At 41.9% G+C, this 25,935-nt stretch overlaps 1 protein-coding gene across 12 annotated transcripts in view; it reads right to left on the minus strand.

Moving 5' to 3' along the window:
- The window catches only part of LOC124041872 (astrotactin-1-like), a 257,985-nt gene extending 237,259 nt beyond the window's left edge, over positions 1-20,726 (minus strand). For 4 of the 12 annotated variants that reach the window (XM_046359967.1, XM_046359959.1, XM_046359963.1 and 1 more), the window contains exon 1: positions 20,148-20,725. In XM_046359967.1, coding sequence (XP_046215923.1) covers positions 20,148-20,442 — 295 coding nt within the window. In that variant the 5' untranslated portion in view covers positions 20,443-20,725. Of the gene's footprint in view, positions 1-20,147 lie in introns of all 12 variants that reach the window. The other 8 variants (XM_046359969.1, XM_046359965.1, XM_046359964.1 and 5 more) reach the window with 4 other exon arrangements.
- Positions 20,727-25,935: the final 5,209 nt, after the last annotated feature.

Raw genomic sequence — 25,935 nt, forward strand, 5'->3', positions numbered from 1 at the left:
TACAGATCTCTGCAGGCTATCTCTGCAGTAGATTGCAACACCGCCCCCTTTGGCCGTTCTATCTTGTCTGAAAATGTTGTAGTTCGGAATGGAGATTTCAGAATTTTTGGTGGTCTTCTTAAGCCAGGATTCAGACACAGCTATAACATCCGGGTAGGCAGAGTGTGCTAAAGCAGTGAAGAAAACAAGCTTAGAGAGGAGGCTTCTAATGTTAACATGCATGAAACCAAGGCTATTACGGTTACAGAAGTCATCAAAAGAGAGCGCCTCGGGAATAGGAGTGGAGCTAGGCACTGCAGGGCCTGGATTCACCTCTATATCACCAGAGGAACAGAGGAGGAGTAGGATAAGGGTACGGCTAAAAGCTATGAGAATTGGTCGTTGAGAACGTCCGGAACAGAGAGTAAAAGGAGGTTTCTGGGGGCCGATAAAATATATTCAAGGTATAATGTACTGACAAAGGTATGGTAGGATGTGAATACAGTGGAGGTAAACCTAGGTATTGAGTGATGATGAGAGAGTTATTGTCTCTAGAAACTTCATTGAAACCTGGTGATGTCATCGCATGTGTGGGTGGTGGAACTGAAAGGTTGGATAAGGTATAATGAGCAGGGTTAGAGGCTCTACAGTGAAATAAGCCAATAAACACTAACCAGAACAGCAATGGACAAGGCATATTGACATTAAGGAGAGGCATGCTTAGTCGAGTGATCATAAGGGTCCAGTTAGTAGTGAGGTTGGTTGGGGTAACGGCGATTCAGACAGCTAGCCGGGCCATCGGTAGCAAGCTAGCATAGGACGGTGTTCTGTTCTTAGCCACTTTGTGTGTTTCCGTTAGTAGATTAGTGGGATTCTGTGTGGTAGAGGGGATCAATCCAATTGGCAAAATAAATATAGTTATAGTGACCCAAGAAAAATGTTCAGATAGCAGCCGATAAGACAGCGTTCATCCACCTCTGGCCTGCTCGCCTCCCTACCACTGAGGAAGTACAGCTCCCGCTCAGCCCAGTCAAAACTGTTCGCTGCTCTGGCCCCCCCAATGGTGGAACAAACTCCCTCACGACGCCAGGACAGCGGAGTCAATCACCACCTTCCGGAGACACCTGAAACCCCACCTCTTTAAGGAATACCTAGGATAGGATAAGTAATCCCTCTCACCCCCCCCCCCTTTAAGATTTAGATGCACTATTGTAAAGTGACTGTTCCACTGGATGTCATAAGGTGAATGCACCAATTTGTAAGTCGCTCTGGATAAGAGCGTCTGCTAAATGACTTAAATGTAAATGTAAATGTACAGCTAACAATTAGCGGGCCGCAGATGGCCGTTCAGGTAATGTCGCGACGGGGGGAGTCAGTTGGATAACTCCCTCGTGCAGATAACGTCAGTAGGACAGTCGTGAAGGCCCGGTGGGGCTCCGCATCGGCGGTAAAACGGGTCCGGATAGGTGATTGTAGCCCAGGAGTGGTTGATGGAACTTTTCAGCTGGCTCGCTCCGGAATATTTGAAGTTTGCGCTGGGACCGACGTAAGCCAATAGTCACACGGATAGCAACTAGCTAGCTGCGAGATCCAGGTATAAATGTTCAGAGCTTTTGGTTGAAATCCGGGAAAATGGAGAGAAAAATAGGTCTGGTATATTCTGGTCTGAGTCACGTTGTACAAAATTGAATGAATTGTCACAGTTGCCAAATCGAACCCCTTTTGCAAATATTAGTTTAGTTAATTCACTCATAATAAGGCTCATGTTGACGTTTTCGGACAGCCATGCAATAAGCCAGCTAGCTAAGCAGATAGCTATGTGACCTGTTAGCAAAGATTAGGATAACTAACCCTTTCATCTGTGGTGTTAGCCTGTTGCCTATATTAGCTACTATGCTATCTATCTGGCATGATAAACATGGTGCTAAGATATCAGACAGGAGCTAATAGCCAACATAGCTAGATGGCCAACGTAGCTAGCTGGTTATCATTTTGAACATGCACCATTTTCGGCAACGAGCCATCTGACTTGTAGTGTAACGTTATCAATGTACTGGTGTGCTGATCTGACCAGCCGCAATCATACACATCAATTGACAGTTGATAGTCGGATTAGATGATTGTCGTAATAGGGAAAGAAGGAAGTGTTTTAAAATGCCTAAATAAAGGTTGGCAATAAGTTTATCTACCTAAGAATCTTCCTGCATGTTTATGGACCAAGAAACCTGTAGATCAGCGCACATGTGTGCGTTCTCACTTCTGAAACTATGCGCAGATTTTAGTCATTCATACAGAACGTGCATCGTCCTTTCATCTTGTTAGATATTATGCACATTTTTTGTCTTGGTAGCAAATGTCATCGCCATTGAGCTAGTTCTCATAGTAGCAGTAAACAGCACCAAGTGAAATGATGGAGGGAGACGTGAAAGAGAGCAGAGTCTTGTAATGACTATATGCTGTCTTCTTATACATGTACCACCTAATAGGATTTTGTTTTATTTTGTGTATGTGTGAGTTAAGTTTTGTTTTGTCCTCTAAATTGGCCATCCCATTCAACAGTACAATGAATGTCATTGTTTGTATTGCTGTCTTTTTTATTGTAAAATAATAAACATATTATAAAAATAAATAAATAAAGAGAGCAGAGTTACACCCTCGCGCTATCCAATCGTAGCAGTAGGATCAAGTTACAAAATGCCCATTTCTTGACAAATAACTGAACCAACCAAATGAGTTGTTTCAAATTTCATCCTGGCAGCTGAGTTGTTTAGAGATGCATTCTGACAGCTGAAATAATATATTTTCCCCAAATCATGACATTAGGTTGGACTCATTTGCATTGAATATATGTTATGTTATATTCTCAAACTATCAGCAGTGTCTATATGATGTCCTTCCATATAAACTTGACATGCTAGAGTGATGCTTCTATGCAAATGTTGCTGGCCAGTAGAAATGGAAGGCCACCAGATTGTTTGTCATCTGTAGCACCATAGGCTCCACTGATCTGCCAAAACAAGATCAATAACTCAATGCAGGCACACAGTCCTATTGAATATGCATTCACCTGTATTGTGAGTAGGCCTATGTCATCTTAATTTACACCGTTTTTCAAGCGATTTATACTTCTACTTTTACTTTTGACGCTTTATTTTATTTTAGCAATTACATTGACTTTTGATGCTATACTTAATACCATATACTTTTAGACTTTTACTCAAGTAGTATTTTACTGGGTGACTTTCACTTTTACTTGAGTCATTTTCTATTAAGGTATCTTTACTTTTATTAAAGTATGAAAATTGGGTACTTTTTCCACCACTGCTGGTAAGAAGGGGTAGGGAGGTACTTCACATGCTCTCGTGCATTCTTTATGCAGCCAAGCCTCAGGAAGCAGGGAGAACCTTCCTAGAGAAACACACTACCTTCAAGTTGATGCGTCAGTCCAGTGTTCTATTCAGTACAAACTCAAAATAAACCGTGCTTGAGCACAACACATCTCAGAGGTATAATGATTGCATGCATCTCGTATTGTTGCACAGTGAGAATACAGGTTGAATTAAGGAACATCTGCAATGCTAATTACCATAGTATGATTAGTGCGATCACACTACAGAACCAATTATTGTAAACAACATATAGTACATGAATGACTGACTGAAAGTCATAACAGTATCAGTTTATTTCAGATCTGAAGAACTACGGTGTGTGATAAGAATTTAGGAATTATTCCCTACAAAAGTAAGCACCATCAGATCACTTCACAATTAATTTTGACAGATGTTCTTGGCACAGCATTGATGTAGACAGTAGACCTGAATGGCAATGCCAAGCAATGAGCTTATGTTTATGTGTAATCCACATAGACATCATCCATGAAAAACAAATTAGGAGGTCAACCCCCTTTTGGCACATACTGTAAATGGACAGTCCCAATCTAACCACATTCCTCTGAGAATGTGTCCGTAAGTAAATATTAGCTTACCTCCGACAACATGAACCCAGGTCTGGCTCCACTCAACAACCAACAGAAGGTAGTGCCCTCGCTGCTTCTCTTGGCTAATCCTAATAGATGCTAATAGAAGTTGATGACAGCATTGAGCTTTAAGTGCTAACCGTTGATATATACAAACACCATTGTTGATAACATGACTGAACGTAACTCTTGAGAGGTGCCAAACTCTTGCTCATCTCTACCGTGGCATGGAACTATCTTTAGCCAGTGCTGATGAAACAATGGAATACAACATTGATTAAAATAAATAATAATAATATAATATATGCCATTTAGCAGACGCTTTTATCCAAAGCGACTTACAGTCATGTGTGCATACATTCTACGTATGGGTGGTCCCGGGGATCGAACCCACTACCCTGGCGTTACAAGCGCCATGCTCTACCAATTGAGCTACAGAAGGACCACTAAATGACATGAAAATGTGTTCTTATACCAAACAGAGTTAAATGTAGCCTACTTAAAGAGCTTGCCACACACATAGCATAATGCAAAACAAAAAGGATAATGAATTTCAAGAACAGCCTTATGCAAATGTGGATTCCAATCCAATGAAAGTGTATACTACATATCAGTGGAAAACAAATGAATTAGGCTACCTAACATTTCTATCAGACAATTCATGGTGATCTCACATTACTACTGACCAAAGGGTGACCAGTGGGAGTCATTTCAGAAGGATAGCCCCATGTGGTGCCACAGTGTGTACAAATCTCTCTCAATGTGATGTTCGAATTCTAATCTCAGTGGTATTAAGCCACCTTGACCACATTGCAGTTATTTCTTGTTTGTGCTTTTTTAGATCAAAAAACATGTATTTTCATGATTTGATAGATAAGAGACTGTTAAATTGAGGATGCTTAGCATTGTAAGCTGTTCAGTGTGCATAATGTAGCCGACATAGAAGCAGTCCCTGGAATGTAGCCATTCAAATGTGTCTGCTTTGATAAAATACAGCATTTCTACATGAAAATCACATTACTGCTACATGACCACTAGCCTGATACTACAGTATGTGCCCCATTTCATGTAGAAATCCTATACCCCAGGGCCAAAGCATGCTTCTTGTCAAAAATGATGATTATCATGCATAGAATTACTTTTCTAGAGTGACAAAGCATGTTTCAATATGACAGGCGAAGCAGTGCCCCTTTGGAATCTATCATAATTATCTCTCCTATTGCCATGTTGTACATACAAATTCCATTTGTATGGAATTTGAGCAACCAAACTCAATGAGCTTACCAAACTTGTTTTTTTCATATGCCAGTTGTATTTATACAAATGATGAATATCGTACAAATGGATATTACAAATGAAATAAACTTGGTTGCAAAATGTTCAACACTAGATAGACTCAGCAGCACTATGGTAATGGTTTCTACATCTACTGAGGGAGTCCATTATGGAAGACTCCATTCTGTAGAGCTTGGGCTCCAGATTTGAGGATTAGATTAACAAAACCCAAATGTGCAGATTGATAAAATTAGCCACTTGGCCGACTATTGATGGAGCCCTGTGGCAGAGGAATGGCTGAAACTCAGGCCCTATACCGAGGAGACGACATTTAGAGGAGAATTCATGTGAGTGATTGTGCAAAAATCAACCTAATTGTCATCTTTTCAAAGTGTGCATAAGCCTATATCTGGGATAGGCTTTATCTAAATTCACATTGGCTGCGCCTGCTCTTGTCCCACTGCATTTATTCACCACTTTCTAATTTAATTTCAGTCCTTCTGGATTACCTTCATCTACTTAATGGCTTCCTGATTACGTGTCTTAGTCCTTCTGTTAGCATTATTCAAATGTCATTTCTGAAGTAATTAAGTAAAGCACTTATTTTCTTGAGGTTACTTCACCACTTAATTTGTTCTTCATTAATGATATGTAATGGTCTTGTAAATAAATGAATCATTGTTTCATAGCATGGGTGCAGTGTCCTGGAATAATGGTAAAGTTTGTCTCATACTGTGTAAAGTAATCAGATAAAGTAAAACAGAAAGTTGGGGACAGCTTTGAAAGAAATCCACTAAAGCAAATGTTGTAATATTTTTTGGACTATTGCTGTCTATATAATAACATGTGGTGAGTATTTAGATGTGTCTTTTTTAGGAAATATTTGTATTGTAAAGAAAACACTGTTCGTGCTGCCTTAAAGTGCTAGAAACGTTCAGATTAATTTAACCATAAAAGTGTAACTGCCGTCTCGAAAGATGTATGAGCATCAGTGAATCTCCAGCATTGTAGTAGAGCAGGGGTTTCAAGCATAGAGCCAGCGAGGGGATCCAATCTGGCCCGCAGGTGGTTTGAGTAAAAAAAATTGAGAGGAAAAAATAACTATAATAAAATGACTCAAACCAAATTGAAACGGGGTAGTAATGACAATGGACCTACATTCATACAGTTTCTTGACCGTGTCCAGCTCGCTAAAAATCACCAAAATGAAAGCTAGCATCAAAAATTCCAAAAACGATGGATAGAGGAGACATTTTAGCGCATTTTGAAAGTGAGGAAATACTGTATGACAAATCGTTGAAGACAGAATGCGGCACCCTTGTCAATATTTGTTTGACACCCTTTTATTAGAGAATGGTGCTGGAATGGAATCACGAGGGGAATGCAAATGTTCTGAACATTCACAAAAATACAATTTCTCATCTTCAGCTATGGAGACAGGACGTCTGCCTTCCCTCCTCTGGGGCATGTTGATAACATCTGTCAAAACATATGGCAGTCAAAAAAGTGTTTGTTTGTAAATCTAACAAAATAATGACAGACAGATTCTGTAAGTGGAAAAATCATGTGCTGATTAGAATGGAACTATACATTTTCCACTGTTTTGTGTATGCATGGAAAATCTGATTACAATGGTTGCGTAGGTTGCGAAGAACGAAGACCGCATTGTAGAATAGTAATGATGTGTATAAATTAAGGATCGGTTTCCCTGCATCTGATGAGGTGCTCTTGAATCAATACACAAATCGATGAATTACGGCAAAAACTGAGCAGAGGTGATGTCAAACAAGCTATGCAAACATGGTTCTGAAAGACTAAGAGACACACCGTGATTGTGATCGTGATTGCTTCAACCTCACGAGCTGTAGTGGGATTGTGGGAGCATATAATGGCCGTGTGTTCAGAGATCTATGGGCATCTATTTAACCTTCTGGCAACGTTGCAGGGTCCTCTGTCCATTAGACCCATTGCCATGATGAAAAGGGAGCTCTAATGGAAGAGCCAGGTCTGAATGCAAACACTAGAGGACATCCAGCAAACTGTAAACCTCATAAAACCACTGTCCATTTGTCAAAATGGTTTCATCTGTTAGAAATGGTTTTATTTATCTCATTTTGGGACCCTAGCATGTCCATTGAAACACTTTCCCTTTTCAAGATCCTTTTTTAAAAGCATTGTTCTGTCAGGGGAGTACGATGAATCACAAGAAAATGTATGCAGATAATAAATGCAAATTAGTCTGTCATATCAATGTTTGGTAAATCCTTCGCAAAATCTTGTCAAGGTTGAAATAATCATCAAGCAAAGCTTTGGTACAGCACAAAGTCAGAGTTAGTAACAATATGATATAGGGTTTAACTTGATTTATTCTTGTAACTATGGGAACAACCAAGCCCACGCATGTATACAGGACTGACCCACTGGACAGCCTTTCATCTAGCAAGCTCAAGCAAGTTCTTTGAGAGTCCAACCATGGCAACTGAGAAAGTTATTGTTTCTTAACAAACAAAACAATATAGTGTTACATAATATAATTCCGCAAATCCATGGTTCATTGCACATTGCATCATTCATCAGAGCTTACAGTAAGTAGTACAGAGGTTCAAGATGTGTGATAATGCTTTCTCACATAATATTACCCCTCATAGAGTCAATTGTACTAGGTGAGTGTGAAGGTGACACAACAGTCTGCTGTAGAAGACACTGCAGTAGGTTCAAGAGGTCTTCATCATTCCAGCAAAATAGCAAGCAATGTGCTTCATAAAAGGTTGTAGAGCTGGTCAAGTCGGGGTATAAATGCAGAGCCAGAGCCACTATTGCGAAACAAACAGTTGAATATGGATGTGCCAGGTATGTTGCAAAGCTCTTAAGCATAAACTCAAGCCAACTCAATAAATAATACATCATGACTTATACTGTAATATGTTTCTGATCCTTGCCAACTCCTACGTAAGCATAGTGAACCATCCATAGTGTATGTCCTTCATACACATCAGTAATAACAAGGCCCATGAAGCATAGTGAACCATCCATAGTGTATGTCCTTCATACACATGAGTAATAACAAGGCCCATGAAGCATAGTGAACCATCCATAGTGTATGTCCTTCATACACATCAGTAATAACAAGGCCCATGAAGCATAGTGAACCATCCATAGTGTATGTCCTTCATACACATCAGTAATAACAAGGCCCATGAAGCATTTTCTCAACAGGACAGTTTCATCATGTTGCTTCACCTTTCATTTACGTTTGGACATAACGACTTACTTACAAGCCTAATTGTTCTTTCCCTCGACTAGCATTGTAGCAGTAGACAACAACTTATCAAATCGGAAAAATAGGACATCGCTTGGTTGTGTCTTGCACTAGAAGAGGCAAAAAGTGAACTCCGACAGACGCTAGTCAGTATCAGCCACCCTCAGCCAAGGTTCAGACAAGACTCACTGACAATAAGTTACCACTGACAAAGTAGTTCCTGCTATCACTCCCTCACTGTTCTCACCTGGAGCTTGATTGTCAGTCTTGCACACTGCAGCCTAATGACAGACAGACATCCCTAGGAAGCTAACCTGTGTACACTTCTATGTAAAACTCACTCACTTCACCTCTAGTCAGAGGAGGTTGATAAATCGGTCGATAAACATTGCTTTACTTTCTGGAAGGATGTCTTATTAATCAAATTACTTATGATTATGATTAAAATACCTAAACCAAGAGTACATTTTAAATTTGTGATCACATTGAAGGCAGGCAGGGTGGAAACAAATGATTTTACTACCATCAAATATTCTGGGAATGAGGTAAACAACAAGAGAAATGTTTTCAGCTTAATTGTGTTGGCACCGCATTGCCATTCATTACTGTAAAAATCAACTATTAACTTCTCACCAACCATCCGATCCCACTACAACTCTTATTTTGTAAGGAAGATAATTGACAGTAAGTGGATCCATGATGTTTAAGCAGTACCATGCATACTGTATGTATTCATTGTTTATGAACACTGTGTACATTAGGTACATTACTTGGCAATGCGGATTGGGTGTAAGCCTTCCTAAAACAAATCTCACAGAGGGTCTGCTTGTCATACAGAGGGTATCATTGTCAAACAAAGTATCCTAACTGTTTGCCATCTCTCTCTCTCACGCTCTCTTTCTACCACACCTGCTGTCTTGAACTCTAAATGCTGAGTTATGAAATGCTAACTGACATTAACTCCTGAAGTGCTAAGTGTTCCACCTTATATGACTACTGTGAATATTATTTGACCCTGCTGGTCATCTATGAACATTTGAATATCCTGAGGTACGATCCTTAACGACCATGTACTCTTATAATCTCCACCCGGCACAGCCAGAAGACGACTTAGCCACCCCTCAGAGCCTGGTCCCTCTCTAGGTTTCTTCCTAGCTTGCTGTTCGAAGTCTTTGGGGTTTTAGGATGGGTGTCTGTATGAGCACTTTGTGACAACTGCTGAAAAATATATTTATATAGCTGTACGGTTTCTAAGATCCTCCTGAGAGCAATTACTGGCCAAGAAGATGGCATATTTTATAATTGAAAAACTACCTCCTTGTAAATATTTAACTAACTTGCCATGGCTGACATACATTACATTCACCATTCTATAGCGATAACCCTACTGTGCTATTGTGAAAAGGTCACCTTAAACTTCCTCCATACTATCTTTACGACTGTGACACGGTCAGACAAGTGTCCCAGCAGTGTCGAAAAAAGGATTTCCATGATTAGCACTGCAGTGCAAAAATGTGAATTCCATACAGAACATTTCTGTCAGCCCTCAAAGTAGCTTAAGTGGATGGAAATTGAAAAAGTCTCCGCCTGAAAAAGATAGACCTGTGTCCTATAGAAAGACTGCAAGATCAGCTTCCAGACAGAATGAACAGAGCCCTGAAATTAGTCATCCTTTGGAGAGTGCAAGGAAATACAGTGTGTTCCCCACTACCGATATTAGAAGGGTCACTCCCATTGCGCCAAACTCAGGTGTCACTCAAAGGTTTTTTCCCCAAGTCACCAACTTGTGCGTGCTACTTTCAAAAGTACAAAATTCAGTATTGGTCAAAAGTATGAACAACTAATACATTACTCGTTACGTTGATGTTAAAATGGTTTGCCATTAGGCTGTTTAATATAAACGTAATTGAGTAACTCCACTGAATGTAACTTAAATTGCTCAGTGTCATGTTCAAATAAATGTCAAAATCTCTTTAATCATTCATAATCTGGGGAACATTACCCTACTTGGGGCATTAAGCCAATCAGGTCCATCATCTCATTACACAGTAGACTGCACGTGAATTAGACTCCCACATTTTATGAGAATGGTGTCTCACATTGGAAACCTTTTTTCCCTGATTGACATTTTGGTACCAGAAATAACACAATTCAGTGCTTCATTCCTATTGATGTCTTAGAATGACTTCAATGTCTTCTTCAAGGGTTGTGAGATCACTGGGAATGTCCAGGTCAGTACGGAAGATTCACTTATACTGTATGAAGAGGATGGTGTAATAAGGATGGGGAGAGCAGTATCTTACCCTCAATACCCTAGAAACTTCTGGATACTGGTTCTAATTGAAGAAATGAGCTAAATAACCCTTTCTACATTTAATCTTGTAACTGCTTCATCTTTAAATATTTGTTTCTTTTTTTGCCTTAAGAACTCTGAAGGCTACTGGTCGTGAAGTGCCATAAATTACAAGACTGCATAACTTTTTCCAAAGGACAAAAATATTCCTAACCACCGCTGCTCTGTTTGGTTGTCCAGAATTTTGTCCCAGTCATACAGTACATGTGAGCCTGCATATAGATTTCATCTTCTTTCATTGCACCCAGATGAGCCTTTCTAACCCAAGAGTCAAATAAAAGCAGTAATACAGTTTGGCAACTATATCGACATACTACTGAGACACTGCAGTCTACAGACGCAAAACATATTTGCTAATGACAGCACAATATTAATTCACATGCTGTGCTTGACTGGGATCATTTCCAACATATGAATACAACACCGCCAACGCATTTAGAATAGACATATGATTTGAATATTGGTTTAGAAGTATAGCAAATATTAAAATAGATTTTTAAAACTTGATTTTGATCATTTTCAGGTAGACATAAAGACACCAGAAACCATGCAAAATCCACAGCTAATCAATGGAGATCCACACACAGTAGTTAGCATTCGATTTTTAACAAAGGTGCTCCCACAGCTACTGCTGCTACCCCCTCCTAGTGGGGAGATAAACATCACCTCTCTTCAAGGGACTAGTCTAAGCACCAGCTCGCGTTGTCATGGAAACCATTCACTGGCACACAATCTCTCTGTGCTCCCTCTCTATCGCTGTAGCAATGCCTGGACTACAACTCAGCTTTGCTGCTTCTTCATATCAGAAAGAAGTATTTTGGTTAAAAATATATATATATATCAATCAGAGGTTGGTATGTGCAAGGAAACCTTTGTGGTCTTTTGTGTGGGTGGATCGGAGAAGGGGTGTAAATATGTAGGATCTTAATTTGATCTCTCTTTTGTTACTGAGAATTTTCTTGCACCGTAAATAAATAAATTCACAGAAAACCCATACTAACACTTTTCATGTAGCCTACTTTTTGCCAGCTCAAAGCCTAACCACCGATCAAGCAACATTATGGACTAAAAGTTAAAATCATATTTCTTCAGGATTATTTTGCTGTGACAATATATTGTAGGTCAAATTAAGATCCTGCATCTGTATGTATTGTACTATGCATGAGTGCCAGTACTTGTCAGTGTGTGTGATTGTGTGGTGGATTTTGTGCTCACCGGGCAATACTAAAAGGGAACCCATTATATCCAATTAAAAATAGCTTCAAACCCTTGCATGTGTTCTGTTTACGCTACATTAAGTATTAATAGAGTGTGGAGATGGAGGTGTAAACACCTGAAGCAGCGTGCATCCTGAAATGTACTAATTACCTTTAAATCTGTGTAAAACCCAGTAATGGTAAAACAGATATCACATTTCTATTGCTACTCATACTCATAAAACTAATAGGGAAAATAAACTAAACGATTCTGCTGCTTTTGTTCAACATTTGGAATTAAAACAATGCATTGGCTAGCCCGGGTAAGGATGGACTTTCTACCTACTGTACAGAACTGCAAACACACACAGAGGAGTGGGTTACAAGTAATTTATGGAGCAGGTAGGTAAGAATAAATTCTTAGTCAAATAATCCTCAAATGCCAACTGGCTTCTTACCACAACTTTGGGATAGTGATTGAACTCTGGTCTAAACATGTATTATTGATAACAGGGTGCACGCACAACTCAATTACGTGTGTACACGCGAATATGTATTAATAAAAATTCCCCATGCATATTCATAATGATGGGATCGTGTGAACCAATGTTAATTCCCCAAAGGTAGGTTATACTGGACCAAATGATTCCATTATTTCATATTAGGACTTACGTAATTAATCTGCATGTGGTGCCTTTCAGCATATGGGGATGATCAGCTGCTGCCAGAGTAAATACTGAGAAATATCTCCCCCAAAGGGAGACTTTATTAGCTCATCTGAGAACAAAGGTACATTACAGCTCTATCTGCTATAACGTGAAGGGGATATACAGTGCTTGGTGAAAGTCTACACCCAGTGCAGTCTTCACAGTTTGCTGCCTTAAAATGAAATCTAAAAAGTGAAAGAAAAACCGAATTATGTCTTAATTGCATATGTCCCCACACCCTTGTGGTAATACTTGGTGGAAGCACATTTGGCAGCTATTACAGCTGTGAAAATGTTTTTATACGATTCTACCAACTTTTCACAACTCTTAGGGCAACATACACACACAGTCCACTGTTCTTGTCAAAGAAAGCTCAGTAAATTTGGTTGGGAATGATCGATGGACAGCAATATTCTAACCTTGTCTCTGATTTAAGGCGGGACTGAGACTGAACCATTCAGGAACACTCAAAACCTCTTGGAAAGCCTGGTTTCTCTTTGGCATTAACATTTGTGTAATTGTCCCGCTGAAAAATCTATGCTCCTTTCATCCTGACAAACTCTCCAGTCCCTGCCGGTGACAAGCATAACCATAACATGATGCTGCCACCACAATACTTGAAAGTACAGAGCGTTTCACTCTGTGTTGTGTGGTATTGGATTTGACCAAAAACCTACAATTATTTTTCAGAATTACTTAACGGCCATGTTGCAACAAAACAGATGATATGAAGTGCATTTTTTAACACAGGCTTCCTTCTTTTCACTTTATCATACAGGCCAGTAATGTCGAGTGAATGCAATGTTGTTGATTCCTCTGTATTTTCAAGTGTTGTTGTGGCAGCATCATGTTTTGGGTATGCTAGGCACCGGCAGGAAATGGGAAGTTTGTCATTGTGGGTTATGAATAGAAAATCCTGGATATTGTACAGTGGTGTCATACTCCATTTTGCCTCAAGCAATATTGTCTCAAGCAAACTAGTGAGGCATACTACCATCAGACTCATTACTACATGATGATGACAATCACACATACTTGTTAAGCCTACTAAATAGCATGGAAATACTGTATGTGATTGCAAACACAGCAACGATACAGCACGCATGCCTTGTTTTGAGTAGGATATGTTAGTGCTAACAAAGCTGGTACATGGCCCCTCCCACAAATGTGGTGCAATGTGACTTACAGAGCAGACTCCATTAATGTGTGGATCACAGGAGGTTGGTGGCACCTTAATTGGGGAGGACGGGCTCGTGGTAATGGATGGAGCGGAATGATATCAAATACATCAAACTCATGGTTTCCATGTGTTTGATACCATTCCATCTCCTCCGTTCCAGCCATTATTATGAGCCGTCGTCCCCTCAGCAGCCTCCACTGATGTGGATTTGTTGTCTCACTCTTTTGGCCATGCGTTCTGAACAAATACAATTTTGTAATGTATTTTGTTCCCCAAAGGCTTCACTTTATAGTATCACACTATACAGTGCGTTCAGAAAGTACTCAGACTCCTCCAATTTTTCACATTTTGTTACATTAAAGCCTTATTCTAAAATGGTTTAAACACACAATAACCCATAACGACAAAGAAGTAAAAACAGGTTTTTAGATATGTTTACAAATTTATAAATGGAAATATGACATTTACATAAGTATTCAGACCCTTTACTCAGGCCTTTTTGAAGCACCTTTGGCATAGATTACAACCTCGAGTTTTCTTGGGTATGATGCTACAAGCTGGGCACACCTGTATTTGGGGAGTTTCTCCCATTCTTCTCTGCAGATCTTCTCAAGCTTGGTCAGGTTGGATAGGGAGCATCGCTGTACAGCTATTTTCAGGTCTCTCCAGAGATGTTAGATCGGGTTCAAGTCCGGGCTTTGACTGGGCCCCTCAAGGACATTCAGAGATTTGTCCCAAAGCCACTCCTGCCTTTTCTTGGCTGTGTGTTTAGTGTCATTGTCCTGTTGGAAGGTGAAACTTCGCCCCAGTCTGAGGTCCTGAACGCTCTAGAGCAAGTTTTCACCCAGGATCTCTCTGTACTTTGCTCCGTTCATTTTTCCCTCGGTCCTGATTAGTCTGCCTTAGGTGCCATGTAGCAAACTCTAAGTGGACTGTCATGTGCCTTTTACTGAGGAGCGGCATCCATCTGGCCACTCTACGAGTTTGGCAGTGTGTTGTGTGCATACTCCGTCCCAGACGAGGAACTTTCTCCAGTTGCTGGTCTGGGTGGAGACAAAATAGAGGAGGAACTTTCTCCAGCTCCTGGTTGGTCTGCTCCATTTACCCATTCAACTGTGGGTGGAATCCCAAGGAGAGACTCACCGACGCCCCCAACAGGGAGCAGAAGGCTTTCCAATACCGTGCGACAAACTGGGGCGCCCCCTATCCGAGATAATGTCCTTGGGAAGTCTGGCAAACCAGAGGAACCACTGGACCTCTTTGAGTGAGGCAGGATGGGGCCAGTCGGTGACAGCCCTTACCTTTACGGGGTCCATTTGGATGCTGACGATAGAGATAATGTGGCCAGGAAGGAAACTTGGGATACATGTAACTCATACTTCTCTATCTTGATGTATAGTTGACTGTGCAGGAGGAGTCTCGGGACTTGGCGGACAGGCAGGATGTATTCTGGAAGGGTCTTGGAGAAGATCAGGTTGTCGCAAGGTAAACAAAAACAAACCGATTCAACATATCCCTAAGCGTGTCATTGACCAATGCTTGGAAGACTGCCGGTGAGTTCGATAATCTGAAGGGCATGACTAAATACTCAGTGGCAACTTGGGTGTTTAAGGCAGTTTTCCATTAATCTCCCTCCCTGATTCTCACCAGATTGTAAGCATTGCGGAGGTCCAGTTTGGTGAAGAATTGGGCCCCATGAGCCAACTCCGGTGTGGCGGACATCAGGGGTAGGGGGTAACGATTCTTAATCGTAATCCTGTTCAGCCTTCTGTAATTGATGCAGGGACGCAGAACTCCATCCTTTCTGACGAAGAAGAATCCTGACCCGCTGTGGATGTAGAGGAGTGAATGGAACCTGCCTCCAACGACTCCCGGATGTATTTGTTCATGACTGCTGCTTCAGGGGTCGAGAGGGAGTACAGACGGCCACAGGGAGGGGTGGAGTTGGGGAGGAGTTCTATGGCACAGTCGTATGGACGATGAAGAGGGAGGGTGGCGGATTGCCTCTTACTGAAGGCCTCCCAGAGGTTGAAGTACTCAGGAAGGAGAGCAGAAAAGTCTTGGTATTCAATGGACACCGGGGAACACGACAAGGCTCTTGGTGGGGCTTTTAGTTATTTAGTCTGGCAGTTCTTACCCCAGTCTAGCAGGTGTCCTGTGGACCAGGAGAATAGTGGGTTATGTAGCACTAGGCAGGGGTACCCAAGGATAAGGGGGTTCTCGGGAACCCAACCTGCAGTAGAATGGGCTCGGTCTGATATTCCACCTGGCCGGAGCTGATGAGGTGTCCATCGAGGGCTTGAATCTGCAGAGGGGTGGGACATTTCATGGAGGGGATTTGTAATTCTCTGGTGAAGTCTTGGTCACTGAAATTATTTGCAGCTCCGTAGTCCACAAAGGCTTGAATGTGGTGCTGACGGTTGTCCCAATGGAGTGTTGCTGGTAGCGTCAGACGGTGACAGGATAGCTGGGGAGTAACTGCACAGTTTGTCAGGGTCTCCCCTTGTCCTGGCAAGCCCAGGCATTTCCAGTCAACTATGGGCATGTAGAACGGAGATGGCCGAGACCTCCACATACACCTGTCACGTTCCTGTGGGCTCAGACGTGTGCGTCTCAGCTCTCTGGGCTCCTTAATGCTGGTCTAGGGGGGTGTGGGATGCTCCGGAAACCGGGATAGAGTGGTGGTGTCAAAAAAGGAGCTGTCTCACACTTTCTCGGATGCGGTGGTCAATCCTGATGGCCAGCATTATCAGGGACTTGAGGTGTTCTCCCAGTTCCCGAGCGGCCAGTTCATCCTTGATGGAGTTAGACAGACCCTGGTGGAGAGAGGTGACCAGTGCCTCAGTATTCCACCCACTCTCGGTGGCAAGGGTGCGAAACTCAATGGCGAAGTCAGCCACTGGTCTGGCCTCTTGGTGGAGGTTGATCAGTCGGTTTGGCGCTTCTCGTCCGCCGAGTAGATTGTTGAAGACTCATCACAACTCTGCAGTGAAGGCTAATGTGGAGCTGCAGGATGGTGGCTGCTGTTCCCACACTGCAGTTGCCCACGCCAGGACATTGCCCGAGAGTAGAGAGATGATGTAGGTAATCATGGCCCTATCGGTGTGGAACGAGGAGGACTGTAGCTCAAACACCAGAAAGCACTCAGTAAGGAACCCCTTGCATTCTCCAGGGTGGCCGTCATACTGCTCTGGGGCTGGGATCTTGGGTTCCCAGTGCAGGTTCCCTAGAGGAACTACGGCAACGCCTGTAGCACTGGGCGATGAGACTTGGGCATTGCCTCCTCCAGGGTTAGGGTTGGGCCTGGGGTTAGAGGGGATTGGTAAGTGCCTGGAGGTTCTCTGATATTTGGGAGAGTTGTTCTTGCTGCTGCCCTAGCATTGCTCCTTGTTGGGTTATAGCATTCTGAATCTGGGTGATCTCTGCCGGGTCCATGTTGAGGCAGAATCTTGCTGTGATGTGGTAAGATTGAGACCCAGGTCCAGAGAAGAGATCAGATGAGGAATCAGTGGTTAAGAATAAACATAATAGTTTACTGAGAAACGGTAGCTGCAGGATCACAGTAAAAACAGCAAACATTAAGTTTCGAAAACTCACTCAGGAAACGAACGCACTCAGGAAACGAACAAACGCACTCAGGAAACGAACAAACGCACTCAGGAAACGAATGAACGCACTCAGGAAACGAACAAACGCACTCAGGAAACGAACGAACGAACGCACTCAGGAAACGAACGAACGTACTCAGGAAACGAATGAACGCACTCAGGAAACGAATGCACACAGTAAACAATTCAAGCTTCTGCAAAGGACAACAGAAAACACATAATGAGTAAATAGACACACCTGAGTGTCGTTAATGTCTCCATGGCGGTCTCTACCGCCCTCTGGTGACAGGTGGAACCATGACTACCTATGAGCAGGGTCCATAAAAGTAGTGCCATCAGAAAGTATTCACATCCCTTGACTTTTTACACATTTTGTTGTGTTACAGCCTTAACTGAAAATGTAAGATTTTGTTGAGATTTTGTTGGTCAATGGCCTACACACAACACCCCATAATGTCAAAGTGGAATTATGTTTTTGACATTTCTACAAATTAATAAAAACATTTAAGTTGCATGGACTTTAACAGTGTTTAACATGATTTTTGAATGATGACCTCATCCCTGTACCCCACACATACAATTATCTGTACGGTCCCTCATTCAAGCAGTGAATTTCAAACACAGATTCAACCACAAAGACCACGGAGGTTTCCCAATGTCTCACAAAGGACACCTGTTTGTAGATGGGTAAAGAAATTGAAAAGCAGACATTGAAAATCCCTTTTGATTATGGTATAGTTATTAATTACGCTTTGGATGGTTACACTTGGACACCCAGTCACTACAAAGATACAGGCGTCCTTTCTAACTCAGTTGTCAGAGAGGAAGGACACTTTTCAGAGATTTCACCATGAGGCCAATAGTGACTTTAAAACAGTTACAGAGTGTAATGGCTGTGATAAGAGAAAACTGAGAATGGATCGACAACATTGTAGTTACTCCACAATACTAACCTAATTGACAGAGTGAAAATACGTTTGTTTGCAACAAGACACTAAAGTAAGTATACTGTTATATTTGGGTCAAGTCCAATACAAGCTTGACTTAGGCTAAATCGAAGAGGAAAATCTGGTTCAGTCTGTCCAAGACACTGGGAGATCAATTCACCTTTCAGTAGGACAATAACAATAAAACACAATACCAAATATACACTTAGAGTTGCTTACCAAGAAGACAGTGAATGTTCCTGAGTGGTCAAGTTACAGTTTTCACTTAAATCTACTTGAAAATCTATGGCAAGACCTGAAAATGCTTGTCTAGCAATGATTAACAACCATTTTGACAGTGCTTGAAGAATGTTTAAAAGAATAATGGGCAAATGGTGCACATTCCAGGTGTGCAACACTCTTAGATACTTAGATACTTATCCAGAAAGACTCACAGCTGTAATCGCTGCCAAAGGTGTTTCTACAAAGTATTGACTCAGGGGTGTGAATACTTATGTAAATTAGATAGTTCTGTATTTCAATTTCAATACATTAGAAAAAAAATCTAAAAACATGTGTTCACCTTTTTATTACGGGGTATTGTGTGTAGATGGGTGGGGGGAAAAATGTATTTAATCGATTTTGAATTCAGGCTGTAACACAACAAAATGTGGAATAAGTGAAGGGGTATGAATACTTTCTGAAGGCACAGGTGCCATTTGGGATGCATACCCAGTCCCATATCACACTCCCTCACTGCACAGTCCTGCCATATGAAAGGACAGTCCACATTCAAAGAGTCCCATAGAACTATAGCAGTTGTGCGCTTCTCTAATCAGCACCATGGACAGCAGCCAGAGTTCTGAAGTGAACGCCACTCACCCTGCTTATGTTCTTTCCCACTCAAAGCATTCTTGAGTTTGTTCTAAAAAAAAACATTGCCTAAATTTGTGAACATGTAAAAAGGAACATTATTTAAACGTATATTTTGTTGTATATACGGAGTGGGTATCAATAAAGGCTATTCTACAGAGCTGAGTCTACCATCTGAAAACTGTAAAACTATGGAGAATATGTACAGTAGACCAGTCTATACATGGTAAAGAACACCGGTTGTAGTGATATAGTGCTACACCTGTTAACTCCACCAGCATGTAAACACATATAACATGTCTATTCATCTCAGTGAGGTAATAGGATCGCAAATATTGAATATTTTCACATACATTCCTGACATACATTCCTTCCTTACTTTAGTGGATATACTGTAGTAGGCTATACTATTATTATCAATAGGCTCGCGTCCTGCACTTTCAGCCATCAATGCTAATGATTGGTAGCACATAACCTTGAAACCAGCTATGTTTTTGTTAATATGACAATGTAATTTCAGTATTACTAGTCATTATGCTCGATTATGTTTGCCATGCATGTGTCTACAGTTCTAAAAAAGCAATTGAAGTAGGTTCATTATCGTCATGTAGCCAACTCAAAGTACACCGTGGAAATGATTATAGCATATAGCAATCTTAGCCAGGCCTAGTGTGTATTATATTGCACATACTCATCTCACGTGTAATAATGGACATGGCAGATATAATCTTCCAATCACAATAATAGACCGTTTATGAAACATGGGCAAGTGGGGGTACTGAACATCAAGACTGCAGCCTATCATCCGAACTCACCTAGGACGAAAAAGGGGAGTTCAGTGTTTTCTAGATCGTCCACGACGACTATTTCTCCCGGGAAATCATTTCTGACCGAGAACAGAAGCTTGGGCTCGGAGGCCGACGGACTATGCATGATGCTCAGGTCGTTTTCTCTCAAAAACGGCAACGCAGACACGGTGACGCTTTTCATTTTGCATTCCATATCTTGGGACCGATCCTCGTCGGCATTCACACCTTGAATATTAGCAGCTTTGAAGGCAAGAATCCATGCGAGTAAGACAAGCAATCTCAGACCCATCATGCCCCGCATCACAGCTACTTCGTATCCCCGTCTCCTTTCTGTTCGAGGGCTTCACTTCAATACCGAGAGGAAGAGGAGCGAGGGGGAATGCGCTGGCAAAGCACACATTTCCGGGTTGTTTTGTTCGGAAAATAAATTGCGCTTATTTCGCATAAATCCCCAAATCCCTCTGTCACATGGCTAAAGATGATTTTTGGTCATTTCAATGCAGCGTATGAGTTGTATGATAGCGGGAAAGTCAAAAATTGCGCAGTACCACTGACCCCTTTATTGGAAATACCCAAATCAAGCCATTGAAGATGTTGCTCATCTGGGAGCCCACTAGTGCACTATGGGATAGTCGACTGTATTTGCGCGCCAATACGTTTATAGGTGTTTATTATAGGCTACAGTAATAACCCGTATTCAGTCGCTATCTGCCCACATATTGTGATGACTTGCGATGGACCAAACAAACTGTCAGTATTAATAAATATGTATAAACATCAGCCCTGGGTTTTATTACAGCATCTGCCCTGTCAAAACAGAGGTAACTCCAGTACACTAGGTCACCCGATTTGAAAAATGAAAAGTAAACAGTCAATGAATGTCAGGAGGACTGAATAATAGACCAAACATAACTAGAGCTATCACAGACACCATGCATTTATGAATGGGATGGTTGCATGAGACTTGCAAGAGTGGAGTCATCAATATTCAAAGAAAATAAAGTTTGCATGGGGTTTTGCACTTAGGAGTAGAAAGAACAAGAGCAACTGAGCGCATCTGGTGATGAGGCGAGTGGCAGGTGCAGAGAGGGAGAGAGGGCACAAAGTCTGGGTCTAAGAATGATCTCCCTGTGTAGTCTTGTGCTTTTTCCAGCAGCCGAGCAAGGCTTTCGCAAACGGTATAGTGGTTCTGTGATTAAAGGCCATAAAATTAATTTCCAACTCTGACCTGCACCATAATTGAGCTCTGAGAGTGGGAGAGAGCATGACAGCAACATCACTATCACCATCTCCGGTTTTTGATATCCAATATTTTTGAGAGATCTTTCAGCAACACATGTCACATGGGAAGGTTTTTGTGGTATACACTATATACAGTACATTCGGAAAGTATTCAGACCCCTTGACTTTTTCAACATTTTGTTACGTTACAGCCTTATTCTAAAAGGAATTACATCGTTTTTTCTCCCACATCAATCTACACATGTTTTGGGGGAGTTTCTCACATTCTTCTCTGCAGATCCACTCAAACTCTGTCAGGTTGGATGGGGAGCCTCACTGCACAGCTATTTTCAGGTCTCTCTAGAGATGTTTGATGGTGTTCAAGTCAAGGTTCTGGCTAGGCCACTCAAGGACATTCAGAAACTCGTTCCCGAAGCCACGTCTGCCTTGCCTTGGCTGTCTGCTTAGGGTCGTTGTCCAGTTGGAAGGTTTGCTCCGTTCATCTTTCCTTTGGTCCTGACTAGTCTCCCAGTCCCTGTGTGACAGTATAGCTTCCGTCCCTCTCCTCACCCCAACCTGGGCTCGAACCAGGGACCCTCTGCACACATCAACAACAGCCACCCCGATGCATCATTACCCATCCAGCCACAAAAGCCACAGCCCTTGCAGAGCAAGGGGAACAACTACTTCAAGGTCTCAGAGCAAGTGATGTCACCAATTGAAATGCTATTAGCGCAAACCACCGCTAAATAGTTAGCCATTTCAGATCGGTTACACCTGCACTGAAAAACATCCTCACAGCATGATGTTGCCGCCACCATGCTTCACCGTAGGGATTTGCCAGGTTTCCTATAGATGTGACGCTTGCAATTTAGGCCAAAGTTCAATCTTGGTTTCATCAGACCAGAGAATTTTGTTTCTGAGAGTCCTTTAGGTGCCTTTTGGCAAACTCCAAGCGGGCTGTCATGTTCCTTTTACTGAGGAGTGGCTTCCGTTTGGCCACTTCACCACTTCATCTCGTCAGGCTTCCAGGCCTTAGCTGGCTCAAGAGGTTTTCTTGCCTCGGTTGGCTCAGCAGGCTCCCGCCCCACGCCTCAGCCGACTCCCGCCCCATACCTTAGCCGACTCGTGAGGCTCCCACGCCTCGGCCGGCTTGTTAGGCTCCCACGCCTCGGTGGGATCGTCAGGCTTTCATGCCTCTGCCGCCTCATCTGGCTTGTCAGGCTTCCACACCTCATCCGGCTCGTCAGGCTCTCATGCCTCAGCCAGCTCGTCGGGCTTCCCCGCCTCAGCCGGCTCGTCAGGCTCCCATGAATCAGCCGGCCTGTCAGGCTCACCTAGATGGGGCGCCCCCCTCCCTGGCGCTCGAGGCCCCAGGCTGCGCTCGAGGCGCCAGGCTGCCCATCATTATGCACACCTGTCACAATCTTTACGCGCACCTTCACTTCTTTGGATTCACCTGGATTCCATTACTTTGTTGATTGCCCCTCCTATATCTGTCTGTTCCTCAGTTTGATCCCATGTCAGCATTATTGTCATTATATTTCCCCTGTTTAGACGCTGTCCTTGTTTGTTTCATGTCAGTTATTTATTAAATGTTCACTCCCTGTACTTGCTTCTCGTCTCCCAGCGTCTGTTATTGCATAAGAATGATGGAGCCGCTGTGTTCTTGGGGACCTTCAATGCTGCAGAATTTTTTACCCTACTCCAGAAATGTGCTTCGACACAATCCTGTCTCTGAGCTCTACGGACAATTCCTTCGACCTCATGGCTTGGTTTTTGCTCTGACATGCACTGTCAACTGTGGGACCTTATATAAACAGGTGTGTGCCTTTTCCAATATAAACTAAATCTACCACAAGTACATTTCTTACAGTAAAATCAGTTTTTTTTTCATTACGGGGTATTGTGTGTAGATTTACGAGGAACATTTTTTATTTAATCCATTGTATAATAAGGCTGGAACGTAACAAAATGTGGGAAAATAAGGGAAAGTATTCTGAATACTTTCTGAATGCACTGTATGTCCCAAATGGCACCCTATTTTGTATATAGTGCACTACTTTTGACCAGGGCCCTTTGTACCCTGATCAAAAGTACTGCACTATTAAGAGAAAAGGGGGCCATTTGAGACACAGACAGTTTGTGGATTATTGCTGTCCTTATATTGCACACTCCTGGAGATGAGCAGCACCAGCATCAACTATTGAGGTTTGTATTTTCTACAGTAACACTCTGGAGTGTCATTGATTTGGTTATTAAGAGGGATTTACAGTAGTTATTGAAATGAAAACTCTTTCATCAGTGAAAATGAATCTGGGAGATGAAAGTGTTTTTTAAATCTAAGAATTACTCATTTGTGTGCTTGCTATAATGAGATAATTTGATTTTGTTCTCAAACCTTAACCAATACAGCAGCTACTCGGTTCTCATATATATCCTGTTGTTTACATGGTTCATTTTGACTACCAAATAAATTGGGTGTTTCATTTGCTATCAAACCTATATCTACACCTCAACTTCTTCAAAAATATAATGCCACTAGGTATGTAAAATGTGTAGCCAACAGCAAGTGTATTTTTCTGAAAAAATACATATAACCACTATGTCTTATGGGTCTTAACCCATTTGAGTAAAAAAAAAGCAAAATCCTTGAAATACCTAAAAATAAGTAGAGAACTCAATTAGGTATTTCAGATTGTTAACCCAAATCGCTGAATTTCATCAAACCCAGTGGTAATATATAAATATGTTATGGGCATTAATATTTAATCCAGATATATAATGAGGTTTTCTCCACCAGAATACGTTGAAGTTTTATGAGACTGACATGCTATTCCCTTTCAGAATAACACTCACTTTGAGTAGCAACTGGAAAAAGACAATATGAACAAATACGGTACAGCAACGACTAAGATGATTATAATTGGGTGACCTGAGACACCTGCCTTAAACAATAATAACACAAAGATAAAATGCAATATAACATTTTTGAGTGAACTCTACAACCATTTTAAGTTCTGGTCAATATTGCTGATTTAGAGAGTGGCTAGATTTGCCCATTGTGGCAGAGCCTGGAGCAAAAATAATGAAAGCCTGTATTTACAGTATTTCCTTGCCCATGACTGCTAAAATAAAAAAAGGATTAACAAAAAACAAATTTGAGTTAACTAGCCCTTTAAACAGTGTCCTCATTCAAAATGGAAGCTTGCCAGCTCCCTCTCAAGAGATTGTACCCTTTGAATTTTTTATATGTCAACTTCAGAAGACGAATTGCAATGGGATACATCTGCCACATGGCCTCCCCGGATGGATTACCTGAGTCTCCAAGCAACCCACTCTCAGAGTGTAGAAGGGGTGGCAAGAGCTCCCTTAAACATACCACAAAGGCCTGACCTTCTAGTTATGGGCATGATCACCCCCGTGGGCCAATAGCATCTGGCAAGGTAATGTATTGTTGGCATGTAAAATGATGCCACAAGAAGCAGAAAGATCAGAAGGCTTGTGTACCCTGGAGTTTGACCATCTGTGGCTTATTGGTTGTCATTAAGGTTTCTAATTTGGGGGTGACTTGGGGATTAGCCAAATGAGGGCAGGAAATGTCATTACCCAACTCCTTCTGAGATGTTGACATATTTACATATTTATACACCTTAATTGTCTTATTGCCATGACATTGGGAGGGCAATAGACCAAGGAGACAGAGGTATTGACACAAGCTTGTTTCTACATTTTACATCTTAGTCATTTAGTAGACACTCTTACCCACAGCGACTTATAAAAGCAATTAGGGTTATGTGCCTTGCTCAAAGGGCACATGGTCAGATATTTCACCTAGTTGGTTAGGGATTTGAACCAGCAACCTTTTGGTTACTGGCCCAATGCTCTTAATCACCAGGCTACCACCTTTATTTGATTTATTATCTTTTGGAGGAAATATCCCTACAGCCACTCTTAACGTGCTGTGTAAATACCTGTATTTAAGTTAATTTATATTACTTTTGTCATGTTTGTCATTTATTGTCATGTCTTGTCCCTGTGCTCCCCATGCTATTCGTTTCCCTCTGCTGGTCTTGTTTGGTTCTATCCCTCTCTCTCCCCCTCCCCCTTCACTCTCTCGCTCTCTCTTCTCTCTGTCGTTCCGTTCCTGCTCCCAGCTGTTCCTATTCCCTAATCATCATTTAGCCTTCCCACACCTGTTCCCGATCCTTTCCCCTGATTAGACTCCCTATTTATTCCTTTGTGTTCCGTTCCTGTGCCGTCGGTTCCTTGTTTTGTATTCCATGCTGTTATTGCGTTTCGCCCTGTCCTGTCGTGTTTTTGCCGTGATTGTGTATCACCCTGTCCTGTCGTGTTTTGTGCCTTCTTCAGACGCTGCGTGTGAGCAGGTGTCTCAGTGGACTACGGCCTGCGCCTACCAGAAGCGACCTGCAGTCTGTGGCCGCTTCTCCAGTTGTTTTCCCCTCTACTATCTAGAGGATTTCAGTTATTTGGTTTTGAGCATTAATAAACTCTGTTTCTGTTAAGTCGCGTTTGGGTCCTCCTTCACCTGCATGACAGAAGGAACCGACCA

Source organism: Oncorhynchus gorbuscha, linkage group LG08 (genome assembly GCF_021184085.1).
Source record: "Oncorhynchus gorbuscha isolate QuinsamMale2020 ecotype Even-year linkage group LG08, OgorEven_v1.0, whole genome shotgun sequence".
NCBI lineage: Eukaryota > Metazoa > Chordata > Actinopteri > Salmoniformes > Salmonidae > Oncorhynchus > Oncorhynchus gorbuscha.